Source organism: Sceloporus occidentalis, unplaced genomic scaffold, assembly GCF_023333645.1.
Source record: "Sceloporus occidentalis isolate IW3139 unplaced genomic scaffold, rSceOcc1.0.p SCAF_11, whole genome shotgun sequence".
Taxonomy (NCBI): domain Eukaryota; kingdom Metazoa; phylum Chordata; class Lepidosauria; order Squamata; family Phrynosomatidae; genus Sceloporus; species Sceloporus occidentalis.
The window spans coordinates 12,946,903-12,965,082 of record NW_028316991.1 but is presented as its reverse complement, the minus strand read 5'-3'; the positions used below and the strand labels follow the sequence as shown (position 1 = coordinate 12,965,082).

General features: G+C 43.2%; 1 protein-coding gene across 1 annotated transcript in view; it reads left to right on the top strand.

The window, feature by feature from the left end:
• Positions 1 to 18,180, top strand: part of LOC149305591 (regulator of G protein signaling 22-like) — a 34,343-nt gene that overhangs the window by 10,524 nt on the left and 5,639 nt on the right. The window contains exons 10-14 of the mRNA XM_089477586.1: positions 3,812 to 3,937; positions 4,550 to 4,651; positions 14,623 to 14,817; positions 15,813 to 15,914; positions 17,947 to 18,107. Coding sequence (XP_089333712.1) covers positions 3,812 to 3,937; positions 4,550 to 4,651; positions 14,623 to 14,817; positions 15,813 to 15,914; positions 17,947 to 18,107 — 686 coding nt within the window. The remainder of the gene's footprint in view (positions 1 to 3,811; positions 3,938 to 4,549; positions 4,652 to 14,622; positions 14,818 to 15,812; positions 15,915 to 17,946; positions 18,108 to 18,180) is intronic.

Below are 18,180 nucleotides of genomic sequence, written 5' to 3'. Positions count from 1 at the left end.
CTATAGTATCCTTCCTTTTGCTCATTGGTTTACAAGTAGGTTTCTGCTGTATATTTTTCCATTGGATTTCTCTTACAAGGGGACCTCGGTTTTGTTTGGCTGATTCTTCTTCGGCTCACAATGTTGATGCTGGCCTGAAACTGTGGTATGATCGCCAGCTGAGACCCAAAAGAGATGCTGACCCTTTTGCACATACAGTGACGCTGTTGCCTTTAAGACCGAAGTCATGCATGCCAAGAATTCCTAGCTCTGTTCCTCCTGTGAGTATATATATATATATATAAAAATATAGACTGGCGTCTTTAAGCAGAATGACCGAAAAAATACGACCTCATTTATATCAGTTCTGGTGTGACTACTGCATTCTAACAAGTTGGGATCTAAAATCAGACTCTTTAACCCCATATTGATGTCCAAGTGTTAGATTGCAAATTGCCGTCCTCGGCCGGCATCAACTCAACACTCTTTTAACGTAGACATCCTTTTCATGCAATAAAGAAGGAAATAAGTGTGAAGACTGCTTGCATTAGCACATGTAAGGTTAACCGTACAATATCATTAAGTATGTGGTTCCTGTGCTGCCATTGATTCTCCTGGATTGACTAGACATATGAGATGTGTACATGTATGGCTAGTGGAGCAGTCTAGTCCTTGGGGTCCATAGCCTGTCTAAAGGGGTCCTTTTAAACCAAATGTTTGTTAATTAGCTAACTGCAATCACAGCATGCACTTTAACCTCACCAAAAAACTCAAACATTTGTCCACGGTTTCCAACAGGTTGTTGCATATTGTGTATTTATGAAATAATAAATCAATTAATAATAATAATAATAATAATAATAATAATTATTATTATTATTATTATTATAATAATTGATAGTATTACTATTAATAATTAATTAATAATAAATGAGGTCTACCCCAGAACCAAAGGTTGTTTTTTTTCTACACTTTTATGTAGCAACTTGATTCATAGCTCTGGAATCTGTTTTGGTATTTAAAGCCTTTAGTAATAATAGTGATTATAACTTGTAATTAGTATCATATAAGTAGTTACCCATATTTTCTGCAGACTCTTTCACTGATGCACTTTTTTTTCTGTGTAGTTAATTAAAAGTGACCCACCAGTGCCATCATCAAGAAAGATGCCAAGGAGTTCCAGTTGGAAGCAGCCCGGGAATATGATTTCCGCAAACTTCCCACCACAAAGAAAATGCAGCAGAAGTTTGCCTGCGAGTGCAATTAGCGGCAGCGCCAAGACACGGTAATTATTCTGTGATCCGGTATAAGGATATCTCACAGCGTTCACAGGTTTTCACGGCAGCTGCTGAAACAAACGAAAAACATTTTTCAGATGCGTGCATAGCGTCAGATTCGCTTTTTCTCTGTTCTCTGCCTCTCTCTCCAGCTCAAATTAACAGACAGAGAACAGTAAGAAACAATATTTCCCAGGTTTTAAGAAAAATAATATAATTTGTGTTATTATTTTTTTTAACTTGACCTAAGGGGTTAATTTTAATATTTACTTGTTAGTTAATATTGTGTAGTTGTGGGGGTATTTTGAAATATTCCATTTAAATTAGCAATTTACTAATGAAACAAGATGTCTTTTATATATGAATATTGTTAAATAAAAGCCGTATCAAAAAAATATATATTTTGTGTGGGTTCACATGAGAAAAGAGGGAAATAACGGGGAAAAACACCAAATTTGCTATTGTCCTGTGTCGTAAAATAGCCCTGCCCCTAATGGATTAAAGCACTGTTTACTTCCTTAATCTTACTCCGTGGATTTGTTTAGGATTTTCTTGGTTATTGTTTTAGTTTATTATCTTCAGATTTGTTTAACAATTTCTTAGTATTCTTATAAATAAGACCCCGTCAGTTGCATTTTTTATTCTTTCCTGTCTTTCTCCAGGATCTAGCATTAATAACCCCCCATAACATAAATTCAGTCCCACTTTGGGATTAATATATTGTCAAAACAAGTGACAAAAGGCGCCATTAGTATAAGAATATTTTATGAATACAAATAAAAATGAGATTCGGCAAAGAAACTAAATACACAAGAATGTAAAATATCATTCCAAGATTTCTATAAACACGCATTTTAAGTATTATTAACTATTGTATTTTTTAGAACAAGATGTAGGAGCAGCCATCCATCCATCATAACTCTGGATACAGCCAAGGAAGCGCCAAGCGTGCCACCAACACGTAGTCAGAATGCTTTGGGAAACGTTCTGAAAGTGAGTTCTATGACTACAGAAATTTATATGCTAGGAGAATAAAAAGTTGTTTTGTGACTTGCGCTTCCAACCGTGTCATCTAGAGAACAAATCTGGATATTTCTTTATTCTCCCAACACATATAGATTTATTTTCCCCTTGTGGAAAGGACATAGCAGTGACATTGATACAGAAGCTGCATGGATCACATTAGCCATTTTGGCTACTGTAATATAAGACTGTTTTATTGGGCTGAGAATTTCTAGTCCGCCTCCAATGTCTTCTTCAAATCTATATACAAACCATCATTTTTTTTTTACATACTTCATCATTTATAATTTGGTATTATTAGCTTCTTGGTCATTTCTGGAAGCCCTTTCTATTATTTTGTAATGCCTTTATAAAAAAACGATATAATTAAAGCTAAAAAATATGAGCGGGGCCCTTTTGCATGACAGGCGATGTATGTTGCGTTTCATGGAACGCAGCCTTTCTCCCTGCCGGGAAATGACTTCACGGAATATTGACTTGCAGCCCAAAATAACATAAAGGAATCAACAACATTTAATTTGCTGCTTTCTCGAAATAAATGGAAGCTATCAAGATTTCATCCCGCGGGATGTTCCTCGGTTCTCTGTGACACAGCCCCGTAAAGTGCCTTGGAAAGGAACAGCAACAAACGAGTCCAAAAAAGTAAACATTGACTATCTGGCAATGTAAAGGGTGATTTATGAAATACTTTAAATATGACATACCTGCTAGCATTCCTAGCGGCTGAGACAATAATTCCACCAGCAATTAGTAATCGGTAGGGGATTCTGTTTGAATAGTTCCACGCTTAAACAGCTCGATTGCAGTCCAGGCTGCTTAGAGAAGGATTATGAGGATAAAGTGGAAGTGATGAGTGTCTTGTTGAGGTCATGATAATACTGCAGAGATGGGAGTTCTCTCTCAGGTCAAATAGCCGCTTGTTAATACCGCGACTGTATAAACATGGGTGTAGTCCACCTGTAGAGCTTAAATTGTTGGACTACAACTCCAAAGATGCTTGTCCGGCCCAAGGACCTGCACGCTGACTCCTGGGCTGACCATGGAAGTTGGCAGCTCAACAATGTCATTAGCCATCCACCCCCGTTCTGTAAGATTTGAGAGCCACAGCGGTCTACAAAAGACAAGGCTGCAGAAACAGGGAACGAGCCAACACGGTCTCGAAAGATTACGAGAAAACCCAAAAATCACCCAGAAATCGCGTTTCACCAGTTACATTATGTGGATTTACGTCTTCCGTATAATAAAACGTGTCTACATTTACAGGAGGATGAATTATTTGATGGCACTAACACCCACTGGGTGATATTTTTGCAGATAATTTGCGCCTCCACAAGAGCTTTCTGAATAGGGCATGCCAATCACAAAATTCAGACGTCATATTTAAAAAACCTAAACGTAAATCACCCCATTTTCCTAAAGGACAGCTTTTATGCCTAGAATGCAAAAAAACGCCGCTACATTGTTACGGCTATTTTGATTTTGGGAACCAGTCGTGTGCATCAGTCATCTCCCAAAGTGTTTCTTTGTTGCAGAAAGAGGATGCGATTAGCAGCGACGTCTTGAGAAGCTCTAAGATGGAGGAAATGTTACAAGCCCTCCGACTCGACAGCCGCGCGGGTTATTATTTCACCACTTTTTGTGAACGTTCAGGAAACAAGGTAAGTCTATTATAGGATAGGGCCTCAGCACCACCATGCCATGGACATCCCAATCAGCTCTTAAACTGGATTACATGTAATATTAGACATATTCGACTTTTCTGGAGTGAGCTTTGCAGTTTGAATTTCACAGCCAACTCAACAAACCCCAGGCGCCAGGTCGCATGATGACAAGAAGTCACTTCTTGGCGCCTTTGGTTTTGCAGAGGAGCCCTGTACTTTGCAAAATGGAGGCCCCTGCATTGCGGGAAGCCCCCTGCCCCCACCCCGGAATACCCCTGAATACCCAGTCCCACTGGTCCCACAGACTGAGTCTGAGTGCAGGAGGTAATGTTAATTCCTGCTGCTCAGATGCAAGCAGTGTGTGAAGACCACTGGGGAACAGGCAGCAGAAGAGTTTTCCCGAGCCTATAAAGGATCACTTTGGCTTTCTGGATTTATAAGGAAACTGGACATACCAGGATCAGCAGAGATAATACTTATAGTGTGTGATCTATATCATATCATCAATGATCAGTTCATCTCTAGTTGATGAGATGTATCGCTCTCCGTATGGCATGTATTTTTTTTTATAATGGTACATACTGAGATATTTCGCTTGTTTGTTTCCAGCTGTGGGAGAACTCTGTCTACTTCTGGTTCGATCTACAAACCTATCACCACATGTTTTACCAGGAGACTTTGCAGCCTTTTAAACTATGCAGGCAATCCCAAGTAAGTCGGATGTCTCGTCATCAGATTGTTTCGGGACTGTTATAAGGACAAAATTGGAATTAGATCCCTGGTGATCTTGACACATGGAGTATTATGGAAGTTGTAGTAACAAATAACCAGAGGGCTCTGATCATTCTATACGTTGGTATATTATACTTATGCAATACCCTATAGAAAAAAGTTCCACGCATGGATTCATGTCGCAGCTCTTGTGATGCATTTTTGGGGTGTTTCCAAAAGTGTAAATACAATGTTTAAAAATTAGTGTTTTTTAACATTTCCAACTTGTTTTTATCCCTGAAGGTCTTGCATGATAGATATTCATTGTTTATTTCGAAAGATTTAGTGAACAGATTCCGTTAAGGCATTAATATTCGGTGTAGTTAAGGGTCTCCGCAGAGATGTTGGGAATGTTTTCTATTTCACCGACTTTTGTTTCACATCCATTCCATGTATAGAGATCTTCCACACTTTTTATGTTAGTTTGGCAGCAGCCACATGGAAAATGTAATTCGTGTTTTGGAAAAATACCAGCAGTTAAAGCAAATTAAATCGGGTTATGTGGCTTGACTTTTATCTTGAACGTAATGTAGGGTTTGGATTTCAGGTGCGATGCAGGTATTTCAGAGCTGTCAGGTGTGTGAGCGACGTGTATCCAAGCATAGCACATGGTCTTGTCTCTTTGGGCTGGCTGCTCAATATGGACAATTACTTTATATTTTATAAAGTGATAACATGACCTAAACTTTGTGCAATGCACCCAAAGACAGCGAAATAACTTTGTTAATAGAGGACGCAATATTGAGTCCAAGAATGGGAAAATACAGCAAACAATATGGTAGACAGGTAACCTTGCCCTGAAGAGGGGCGGATATAAAATATGGGGGTCAGATATAAAATACCCTCCACTGAGTTTACTTTTTCCCCATAGTGTGTGAACTACCTTTGATTTGACATCAGCTCATGGTGTTGAGGAGAAGGGTAATAGTGGTCCACACATCCTAATCCAAATCCAAAAAACATCACTCTCAACAAAGTGCTCTCAACATGTTGATTGTGTATACCTCGTAGTGCAGTTCTGGGGGTACATTTTAACTTTTTTTGGTGCTGACCACAGGCTGGATTAAAGGGACAGCCAGCTTATACACTTTAATGCATATGACAGCTGAGTGACCCCATTAAATTTACATGTGGTCCTCATTGCAAATGTATTTGCCCCTTTTACATGCCCACCCCCCAGTTATTTACCATGCAGGAGATGTGTATGGTCAAACACATCTCCTGCCATGCTATATAACCGTCGCCAGATGGCTCCATCGCTGACTTGGCAACCGTTCAGGGTGGGGGTCTAATGAGACTCCTCTTAGAAAGCACTCTCAATGATTTCAATGGAGTGTTTCCCTGACACTGATTGACTGGGAAAAACAGGGATTTGAGGCCCTAGAGCTAAAAATTATGCGTCAGCAATCTCCCCTTCCTCTTCTTCATTGCCTGCAATGTCACATATTGTAAAAAGAGAAGGCAGATGAATGGGCCCATAAAACAAATATACTGGCAGTGTACCGAACAAATACAGCGCCCTTATCATTCCGTGCCTTTTATAAGCAGAGAACATACAGTACTTTTAACCTGTCTGATGTAGTCATCAAAGGCCAGATAGTTGACTCTGGATCACAATCACAGACTTGGTCATCAAGAGAAAAATACCTTAGTGATTTGGCAAGCCAAGTTCATAAATCATAGGAATGGGAGTGAAGAAAACTAGTAGTCGTACTCCTATATAATACATAAGTGTGATTTCTACGCCATATTGTTTGCAGCGGTTGAAGGGTATCAGTAGGGCACAGCGTGTTCTAGCGGTTCTCTCTCAGTCCCTCTGCTTTCACGTCCCAGGGCACAGCCATGGAGTGGAGTGGAGTGCCGCTTTGATGGACCCAAATCGGTTTTGGGACAATACATTCCGGACGTGGCAATCCTGGACCCATTGTTAGCCTAGTTTGGCTAGTAGTCCATTAAAGACACATGGGCTTGGCGCTTCAGCCCCGTCAGCCCCTCAGTTGGAACATAGGTTTTTGGTTAAAGGGGGTACATGGATAGATAAAGGTTGAGGGAACTCCTTACAAACATAGAAAACAACTTTTGTTGGCAGATATTAATCCCTTCCATCAGGGGCGTAACTAGAGAATCTGTTAAGGGCCCCCCCACCCCCTCACCCCCCCAAAAAAACATGATTTTTACCCAACAATTATTTTTCAACTAATTCAACAAATTCAATTTACATATTGAATCATATCTGTAAAAAAATCAAAGAAAAAGGGGCGCATGTACAAAGGGCATAATCCAGGGGTATCCAAGTTTTTTCTGCAGTGGGCCACTTCATCAGAATTGTATACGTGCGCGGGCCGCACTCATTTTTCACTGTGACAAAAAATATGGCCTTTAATAAAATATGCAGATTAAAATAAAGTAAAATGACACAAAACCTTTACTCTTCCTCTCACTGATTTCTGGGCCTTGAAAGTTTTGCGACTACAAATTCAGGATTCCCTAGATTTATTCTAGGGATGAACTAAAATGAAAATTCTGGACCAAAACATTCAGGGTTCACTTAGCCAAAACCGAAAATGACCCCCACCTTTAAAAATAATAATAAAAACTCACATGTTAAATAAAAGTAGGTAACACACAATTGGACAAAATTAGCAATATGACTTGGCATGATAGGAGTGTGATTGCTAACAGCAATCACACTCTTATCATACCCAGGCAACCAGTAAATGCTGGTACCTAGGCATGATGGGACTGTGCTCGCTGTGATTGCTGTTAGCAATCATGCCAAGTCAGCCAGTACATGTCACTAACGGTGGTTCAGGCTGTGGATCCACGCTGCAGTACAAGGAAAGGCGCCCCCAAGCGGTGATGACGAGCAGTACAGGAATAACCAGATGGTACTAGGAGCTGGCAATCGGATAGTCGGGGTCACAAGCAGAGGTCAGGACAGGCAGCAAACAAAGGATAGCCGGGGTCACGAGCAGAGGCCGGGGCAGGCAGCAGACAACGGATAGTCGGGGTCACTGGCAGAGGTCAGGGCAGGCAGCAAACAACGGATGGTCAGGTTCAAGCAAAGTTCAGGCAACGAAAAGGCAAATAAGATTCTGGAACGCTAGTGAAGGCAATAAAGGCACTATCACAGGCAAGGGGTACATGCAGACTGAAGGTTTAAATAGTCCTCTAGCTCAGGATCCTCCTACCCCCTAAATTAGGGGGAGGAGGAAAAGAGATAAGTACCCCTTTAAGACGCGGCATAAATATTCATGCATGCGCGAACGGCTCTCATGCTGCTGAGACGCGCGTCCCGTCTAACCTTAGATCACCACACGGGGCGCGCGTCTAATGGCCGGACGGACCACAACGCGTCTTCCCGCGAACAGAACGAGCAGGGGGCTGAACGCGCGGGCTGCGTCTCGGCTCCCCTGCTCGCGGCAACGCTGGAACCGCCGGTAAGGTAACAGTACCCCCCTGTCTACAAGCGCCATCCTGGCGATTAGGAGCCGGTTTCTGGGGGAATTTCCTATGAAAGGCACGAATCTTGGCTGGAGCATGGACATCAGAGGACGGGACCCAGGAACTCTCCTCAGGACCGTATCCCTTCCATCTAATAAAGTATTGCAGTCTCCCCTGTTTCTTTCTAGAATCTAAGATGGTTTGTACTTCATATTCTTCTTCACCTTGGACTATTACCGGATCAGGAGTACGAACCGTGGGGGAAAATTGATTTCTAATTACCGGTTTTAATAAAGAAATATGAAACGCATTATTAATGCGCAGTGTTTTAGGCAGAACCAGAGAATAAGTAACTTGATTAATTTTTGTTTTAATTTTATATGAACCAATATACTTAGGTCCTAAAGTTCGGGCGGCTTGCTGGAGGTGAAGATATTTCGTGGAAAGCCACACATAGTCTCCTGGGTTGAGCACCGGCCCTTTGGATCGAGACTTATCAGCGGTCTTCTTCTGCAAAATCTTAGTCTGCTTCAACTGTTCCGAAATAAGTGCCCAATGGTCACGTAAAACTTGAAATTGAGCCTCAGCTGCAGGTACCCCCGTAGAACTGGTTTCTTCAGGCCAGAGTGCCGGTTCATAACCGTGAACCGCCTTGAATGGGGACATCTGTAGTGCTTCATGATAAGAGCAGTTGTAGGACCATTCCGCAAGATGCAAAAGTGTCGACCAATCGGACTGATCCTCCGAGACATACATTCTAAGATATTGCTTAAGTACTTGATTAGTTCTCTCAGCTTGCCCGTTAGATTGAGGATGATGGGATGATGAAAAATGCAACTCGATTCCCATCAGTTTACACATCGCTCTCCAGAATTTCGAGATGAATTGTGACCCTCTGTCCGAAATGATGATTTGCGGAACTCCATGTAGTCTTATGATCTCTCTCATGAAGGTGTCCGCTAATGTACTGGCAGATGGAAGTTTAGCTAGAGCGATAAAATGTGTTTGCTTGCTGAATAAATCAACCACTACTAAAATAGTCGTATGGCCTTGAGAAGGAGGCAGGTCCGTGACAAAATCCATGGCTATGTGTTGCCATGGCCGATCTGGAACAGGCAACGGACATAATAACCCTGCCGGTCTGGTATGAGGGGTTTTATTATGACCGCAAATAGTACATGCTTGCACAAATTCAGATATGTCACGTATCATAGTAGGCCACCAGAAATTCTTCTGCAAAAGAAATTTAACATTCCGAGTTCCCCGGTGACCCGCTACCGGAGAGGCATGACCCCAGGACAAAATGGCTTTACGGAAACGGGGTTGCACATAAAGTCTCCCAGGCGGAGGAATTTGTCCTCTGGGACGGGGTGTTTGTGATTTAGAGATGTGCCACATGAGAGTGCTGTGTATCGTGGCAATTATTTTCGTAGGAGGGATTATAGGTTCGACCGACGTTTCCACATTAGGCGCCTCGTGTCTTCTGGACAGCGCATCAGCCTTTGTATTTTTTGAACCCGGCCGAAAGGAAATGGTAAAATTAAACCGTGTGAAGAATAATGCCCATCGAGCCTGACGTGGATTGAGTCTCTTGGCCTTTTCTATGTACACCAAGTTCTTATGGTCTGTAAGAATGGTAATTGGAATTTCAGTCCCCTCAAGCAGATGTCGCCATTCTTCTAACGCTAATTTAATAGCCAGCAACTCCCTGTTCCCTATGTCATAATTTTGTTCCGCTGAAGAGAAAGCCTTTCGAAAAATAAGAACAGGGATGTAGACGATTCGAAATTTGGTCTCTCTGAGATAGAATGGCCCCAGCCCCGGTCTCAGACGCATCAACTTCCAGGGTAAACGGTAAGTCTGGATTGGGACGTTGTAGGATAGGGGCAGTTGTAAAGGCCAACTTCAATCTTCCAAAAGCATTTCGAGCTTTAGGGGTCCAAGACTTTGGATTCGACCCCTTCCGAGTGAGTGCAATTATGGGAGAGATGATCTGGGAAAAATTGCGAATAAAGCGACGATAATAATTGGCGAACCCTACGAATCGTTGAATGCCTTTAATGTCAGAAGGTTCTTCCCAATCTTGGATGGTCGTTATCTTGCCTGGATCCATCTCCAGCTGCCCAGCAGAAATAATATATCCTAGAAACTTCACCTTGTCGCACTCAAACTCGCACTTCTCGACTTTGGCAAATAGGGAATGTTCTCTTAATCTTTGTAGCACCTGGTTAACATGTTGCCGATGCTCTTCCAAATCTTTAGAATAAATGAGAATGTCATCGAGGTAGACCATAACATGTGATAACAACATATCACGGAAGATATCATTCACGAAGCTCTGGAACACGGCTGGGGCATTGCATAGCCCGAAAGGCATCACAAGATATTCATAATGTCCATATCTCGTATTGAACGCCGTCTTCCATTCGCCCCCCTCTTCGATTCTAATCAGATTGTAGGCCCCTCGCAGATCTAGTTTCGTGAAGATAGTAGCGTCTTTCAGCTGATCATAAAGTTCTGTAATGAGGGGAAGCGGATACTTGTTTTTTATGGTAATTTTATTTAAACCCCTGTAGTCAATGCAGGGGCGCAAGGATCCATCTTTCTTGGAAATAAAAAAGAAGCCTGCTCCTGCTGGTGATGCGGAAGGTCTGATGAACCCTTTCTGTAAACTTTCTTCTATGTACTGGGCCAAGGCTTGATTCTCCGGATGGGATAATGGATATGTATGTCCCTTAGGTGGATTGGTGCCAGGCAACAATTGTATTTTACAGTCATACGCCCAATGAGGAGGTAAGGTTTCAGCTTTTCTCTTTGAAAAAACATCTAAATACTCCCAATACTGAGGGAGTACAAGATGGCGTGGATCCTGAGCAGGTACTTCGAGCATAAGATTTAATTTAGTAGGAGTGCTGCAACAGTTCTTTAAACATTCTTTACTCCATGCCAGAATCTGTCCTTCTCTCCAGTCGATGCTGGGATTATGTTGTTGTAACCACGACATTCCCAGGATGATGGGAATATGAGGACTGGATAACACATCAAACCGTATTTCTTCAGAGTGGAGTATCCCAATGATGGCACCAATGGTCTCGGTTTGGAGGGACACAATCCCGGTTCCTAGAGGAGAGCCATCTAATGCCGTAATAGAGGTTTTCTGAGTTCTGGGCAGTAAGGGTATACTGTGTTCCAGGGCCCAACCCTTGTCTATAAAATTTCCAGCCGCACCCGAATCAATGAAAGCTTGGGTGGCCACTTGGTGGCCTGTCCACTGCAGCTTGATGGGAACTAAAAGTCTTGGTGACTGAGGAGGTGAAGCAACAGTAGCACTTAGTGAAGCACCTCCGGCCTCCACTAAGTTCTGGCGTTTCCCGATTTCCTAGGGCAGGCAAAAATCAAATGTCCTTTTTGTCCACAATATAAACACAGTCCCAAAGATCGGCGGCGTTGTTTCTCTTCCATGGATAAATGAAGCACAGGACCGATCTCCATAGGCTCTGCCACAGCAGCTGCAGATTCAGTAGGTGCAGGTGCAGGAGTAGGGTGTCTGATCCAAGGCCTAACTTGACGTGGCCTACGATCACGTTCTCGGTCACGTTCAAATTTTCTCTCCTGACCTCTGGCCTCCAACCGTAGACATAATGTGATCAGATTCTCCAGATCATGGGGAATTTCACGATAGGTGAGTGCATCCTTTATGGATTCGTTCAAACCCCTGCGAAAGGCAGCTTTCAGGGAGCTGACATTCCAGTCTGTCTCATACGCCAAAGTACGAAATTCAACGGCGTACTGGGCCACAGTTCTCCTGCCCTGTTGCAGTTCCATAAGATTGGATTCAGCGGCTTCACGTCTCCCAGGAGCATCAAACACAGCACGAAATGATGCAATAAACGCGTCCGCGTCTTCCAAAATGGGTGAGCTCTGTTCAAGTAAAGGTGATACCCACGCCAATGCTTCTCCTTTTAGTAAGTTTATAATAAAAGTCACTCTGTTGCAATGAGAGGAGAAAGTATGAGGATGTGCCCGGAAATGTAGGGCGCACTGATTGAGGAACCCACGACACTCTTGAGGATCACCCGAAAATTTGTCAGGTAAAGGCATCTTGGGAGCTGGAACAGCAGTACTTGGCCCCGGAACAGGAGGAGCAGAATCAGATGATGCCCCCTGCGAGATGGACGGAGACAAGTTTGTGGCCATAGATCTTAGTAAGTCTGCAACATCGTCTAACTTCCGTTCCAAGGATTGGAGTTGAGAAGCGTGAGCAGCTAGAACTTGATCCTGTCTGTCTTGTCGGTTGGACATCCTTGCCAAGTCTGCGGGATCCATATGAATGGCCTGTGATACTGTCACTAACGGTGGTTCAGGCTGTGGATCCACGCTGCAGTACAAGGAAAGGCGCCCCCAAGCGGTGATGACGAGCAGTACAGGAATAACCAGATGGTACTAGGAGCTGGCAATCGGATAGTCGGGGTCACAAGCAGAGGTCAGGACAGGCAGCAAACAAAGGATAGCCGGGGTCACGAGCAGAGGTCGGGGCAGGCAGCAGACAACGGATAGTCGGGGTCACGAGCAGAGGTCAGGGCAGGCAGCAAACAACGGATGGTCAGGTTCAAGCAAAGTTCAGGCAACGAAAAGGCAAATAAGATTCTGGAACGCTAGTGAAGGCAATAAAGGCACTATCACAGGCAAGGGGTACATGCAGACTGAAGGTTTAAATAGTCCTCTAGCTCAGGATCCTCCTACCCCCTAAATTAGGGGGAGGAGGAAAAGAGATAAGTACCCCTTTAAGACGCGGCATAAATATTCATGCATGCGCGAACGGCTCTCATGCTGCTGAGACGCGCGTCCCGTCTAACCTTAGATCACCACACGGGGGCGCGCGTCTAACGGCCGGACGGACCACAACGCGTCTTCCCGCGAACAGAACGAGCAGGGGGCTGAACGCGCGGGCTGCGTCTCGGCTCCCCTGCTCGCGGCAACGCTGGAACCGCCGGTAAGGTAACAGTACATGCTGGTACAGGGTGGCTGTAAGTGATGTGCAGACCCCATACTGCTGGCAGCATCACTACACAAGGGGGGCAGCTAGCTAGGTTTCAGCATGTACTGGCTGACTTGGCATGATAGGAGTGTGATTGCTAACAGTAGTCACAGTCCCATCATGCCTAGGTTCCAGCACTTACACATCCATCCAGTAAATGCTGGAACCTAGGCATGATGGGACTCTGATTGCTATTAGCAATCACACTCCTATCATGCCAAGTCAGCCAATACACGCTGGTACAGGATGGCTGTAAGTGATGTGCAGACCCCATACTGCTGGCAGCATCAATACACAAGGGGGGCAGCTAGTCAGGTTTCAGCATGTACTGGCTGACTTGGCATGATAGGAGTGTGATTGCTAACAGCAATCACAGTCCCATCATGCCTAGGTTCCAGCACTTACACATCCATCCAGTAAATGCTGGAACCTAGGCATTATGGGACTGTGATTGCTGTTAGCAATCACACTCCTATCATGCCAAGTCAGCCAGTACATGCTGGTACAGGGTGGCTGTAAGTGCAGACCCCATACTGCTGGCAGCATCACTACACAAGGGGGGCAGCTGGCCAGGTTTCAGCATGTACTGGCTGGCTTGGCATGATAGGAGTGTGATTGCTAACAGCAATCACAGTCCCATCATGCCTAGGTTCCAGCACTTACACATCCATGCTATCACACACACACACACGCACACTCATTTATTCATATAATCATTAATTCACAGATTCATTCCCTCAATCACACAAACTCATTCAAACACCCTCCCCACCCCCTTACCTGCACTGCATCTCCCTTCGATGCCGCTCACAGACTTCAGCAGGGGGCGCGGCCTCCCACTGCCTTCTCTGCTAAAGCACAGAGGAAGTAGGATGTCACGTGAACTCCGCTTCCTCTGTGCTGTCCAGAAGACCCTCCCACAAGTAAGTAGCAGGGCTTGAGGTGCGGCTCGTGTAAGATCGGTTGCCCTGGCTGCCGATCTTACGCGGGCCGCACCTCGAGGTCTCATGTTGGACGCCCCTGCCTTATTTAAAAAAAAAAAAAAAACTTAAAAAAAGATTTCGGGCGGCCCCTTGGCTTGGCCCCTCTGCCGCCGGGGCCCGGTCGCAGTCGCGACCCCTGCGACCCCGGTAGATCCGCCACTGCCTTCCATCCATTTTTCTAGCTTAATTTGGTCTTGTTTTATATTGAGAGTCAGTACATTAACCTCATCCACTTGCGCTGGAAGGCCACTCCACTTAACCACCACCCTCTTTGGGTATCACCGCTAAACAGCATCAGTTATATACAGTATGTTTAAACAATGCAAACAAGGGACTGTTACAGTAGAATACTTGAGCATTAGTTTTATGTTGGATCATATTTTCTATGAAAATCAAGTTTCAGATAAAATTAATAAAATTTACAAAACTGTGTTTTTCTGGCCCAGCTCATTTTTGGCACCTACCTCGCTCCCTCTGCCTCTATGGATATTGGTGTTGAGAAGACCATAAAAAAGGAGATTTACCAGAAACTTGATCCACCTTTTGAGGATTTATTTGACTCCGCTGAAGAATACGTGCTCACACTTCTCCTCTCCGCATGGATTCACCTGACCGAGTTAGACAGGCAGACTTACAGCAAGGTACAGCCAAAACTCTTGCCTCCTTACATGCTTGGATCCATTTTTTTTGCTTACACTTTATGTCTTGTCATCGTGGGATTTTCGACCCATCCTTTCTTTTTACAATGTATTAAATTTTATATATTTAAAAACATTCGTCAACCGTGATCATAAAAACTGTAATTCACAACACTTTCTTTAAAAGTCCGTAGATGAGGAGTAATCACAACTTTTTTCACCCCGCGTGACACTAAACAGCTTATTTTTAGAGATCAACAGCAATAATAGAAACCTTTTCTACTCTTTCTCACTATAGTGCTTTAATGATCACTAGTGGTTCACACAATTAACCCTTTAAGCTTTAGGAGTGAGCAATGTGCTACATGGGACTGAAAGCATTAATGGAAATCTTTTATGATGAGTTATGGAGTCAGCAACAAGCATAATATTACAATATCACTTTTCACTTTTTTATGGTCACTGTCACTTTGTCACCCGATATACCCGTAGTTTCCTTTTATCTAAAAGTATTCAGTTTAAAACTTGGTTCCTCAGCTTCTAGTAAATATAACCCAAAAGATACTTCTGATATTATTATTATTATTATTATTATTATTATTATTATGTGATAGGAAGCATGTTGGTAAGAAACATTTACTGTTCAAGTTACTTGGTTTGTAAACATCTTATTAGTATTGCTTGGGTGGAACGCCAAGGTTTATAACTTTTGTTCCACAAACCTCACAACACGTGATATTCAGGCAGGCTCTCTGGCTATACAGTCTGAAGTCCCTAACGGCAGCCTGTCTGCGTGATGAATAGACGAGAAGATCCCGCAGATCTGCTCCCTCAGCACACATCGGCTGCTGCCTACAGAGTGATGAGTTATTGTCTTGATCACACTCTCCGCATCTTTGCCGCTCTCTCTCCAAACGTAGTTATAAATCCGACACCTGAATTCATTCTCATCCAGCGTTTTTTTTTCTGTGCTGAACTATGCGCGGTTTTCTCATTAGGTGGAGCTGGTGGAAGAGGTCCGACAGCTGGACTCCAAGTGCTATCGAAAGCTTCAGGCTCTGCTACTGGAGGAGGCGGCCAGGAAAGACCAAGTAAGAGGAGCATTTCTAAGAAAACCATCTATTAAGATAATACACACGGCCGGTTTAATGGACAGAACCCAAAGAACAGGGTTCTACCATGTTATGCATGGAATGGCTTCCACAACAAACTAAATGGCCCTGTATACCAATGTAATAAATGTAATATACACTTTGCATACCGCCGCCGGTAAGCTCTCTCCATTGGCGTTCCCAGCACGCTGACTGGTTCTGAGCGCCAGCTTATATCTCTTCCCAGCACTCAGAGGCAGGCAGCGTGTGAGACATGGCAGCCATGGTTTACAGGTAAGTTAGGGCCGACCTAAGGAAGCTCCCCAGCTGCTCTTGCTTTGTCGGTGATTGCACCGCATTAAAGGACCTGATGTGCCTTTAAGACCCCCGGAGCCCTTTAATGCAGTCTATGGAGGCTGTACGCCCCCCTGGACCTGCCGCCATAGGCCTCGTCACTTTAATACTTCATGTGTCATTTATATATGTCTGCGCAGAACGTGTAGTGTTGATTTTGGCCAGCCGGGGTAACACCAGACATATAAATCTAATTCCTTGCCTTCTGAAATATCACTGTTTCTATTCTGACAAATTTGATGTTGTAGCAAATCCAGAAGACATTATTACATAACTCCTCAAATCCACGTTGCAGATGTCAGAGTCGCTTTGGATGGATGTAGTAAGGAGTGACATATTAAACAATGTCAAATGCAGAAAACCCCATAATCCCATTTATACATGGAGATTAATGACTGCTAGTGGAGTCATTTATCAAAAATGTGGCAGAACGTTGGGTCTAATTTATCATTCCTTCCCCTAAGATAACGATAACCTTTTTTTCCCCTGGTATCTCTTTCATAGCTGACAGCAGTTCTTACCATAGATTTTGGAAACGGACACTCGGAACTCCAGGGCAGATAGTAAAACAAATGTGTTAGGTGTATTATAGAATCACAGTAGTGGGCATGGGCTGAAACGCTAAAATTACCATTACATGGATCATTTTAAATTCTCAGAGTAATCTAACTTACTATAACCTCTAAACCATGTTATGGTTTAAAGGGATAAAGAGATCATTTTAATTTATATATATTTTTGGGAATGCTGCTTGTATGATACGCAGATTTACTGGTTTTTTTTTCAAGGTCCCTGATTTTCTAATAAAATATTTACCACATTTATTAAAGATTTTGACTAAACTGATTCAAGTGAGTGGGTGATGATTCAAAACAAAGCCGACCACAGATCTACCGCCATATTGGGTTTTTTTTTATGACTCATGGCAGCGATGTCATTTTTTTACCAATTGGAAGTTTTCAAAAAGTTGGCCTCAAAAACACCTGGAAATCTGACATCTGGTGCTAGGACTCTACAGAGGAGCGTTAGTAATCGTTTATACAAATGAAGGCCCTCTTAGATGACTTCTTGAATCGAACTCCCAATAATTAACCAGGACACACCTACTGTCTTTGTGACAACATTATAGCGATATGATAAATAATAGCAAAGTTGTACGCTCACAAGAACAGTCCCTGCATGGCTTAATGTGTGATAATGATAATAATATATAATGTATAGTGGGAAAATTAGAAGGAACAATGGCTTAGTGAGCTTTGATACCCAGACGGATATGTTTTTGCATGTGTCGGAACAGCGTGTAGTTAAGTCATTTTTCAGTTTGATATTTCCTTCAGCATGAATCACCGCATTACTGTAAGATGATCTGAAATGGAATCTAAAGTTAAAATTAATATTCTTTTTCAACACGTTACGTCTTCATGGAATGATTTTGTAATTTTTTAGTAAATCCGTCTACATTTGTGATGTATTTGATCAACTCCACTTTATTGTTGTAAAAGACGCCAAAACCGGTGTTTGCGTTGGCAGTCTGTCAGCGGAATATTGGATATTAATGAATGTTTCCTGCACCTCCCGTTACAGCCGTCCTACATTCAACAGCTCAAGGTGCCCGCGGTTGCTCTGATAATCCTATCGAATATATAAAGTTTCACACCGATTAATCACTTTCTCCCGCTAGGTTCAGACTCGTAAGTCTGTTTTTGTTCCACCCGCTGACATTCCCAGAGAACCCAACCTGTGGGACCTGGTTCCAGACGAATACAAGAACTACAACCTCGGTACTTTAATTCGGCACAGAATGGAGCTGGAACATTTCCGAAAATTTCTAGACGACCATTTTGCGAGGTATAAAAGTGTATGGCGGAATAGTTTCTGATGATGTTGTAGTTATAAGCGAGAGTAAAGTAAGTGTAGATGC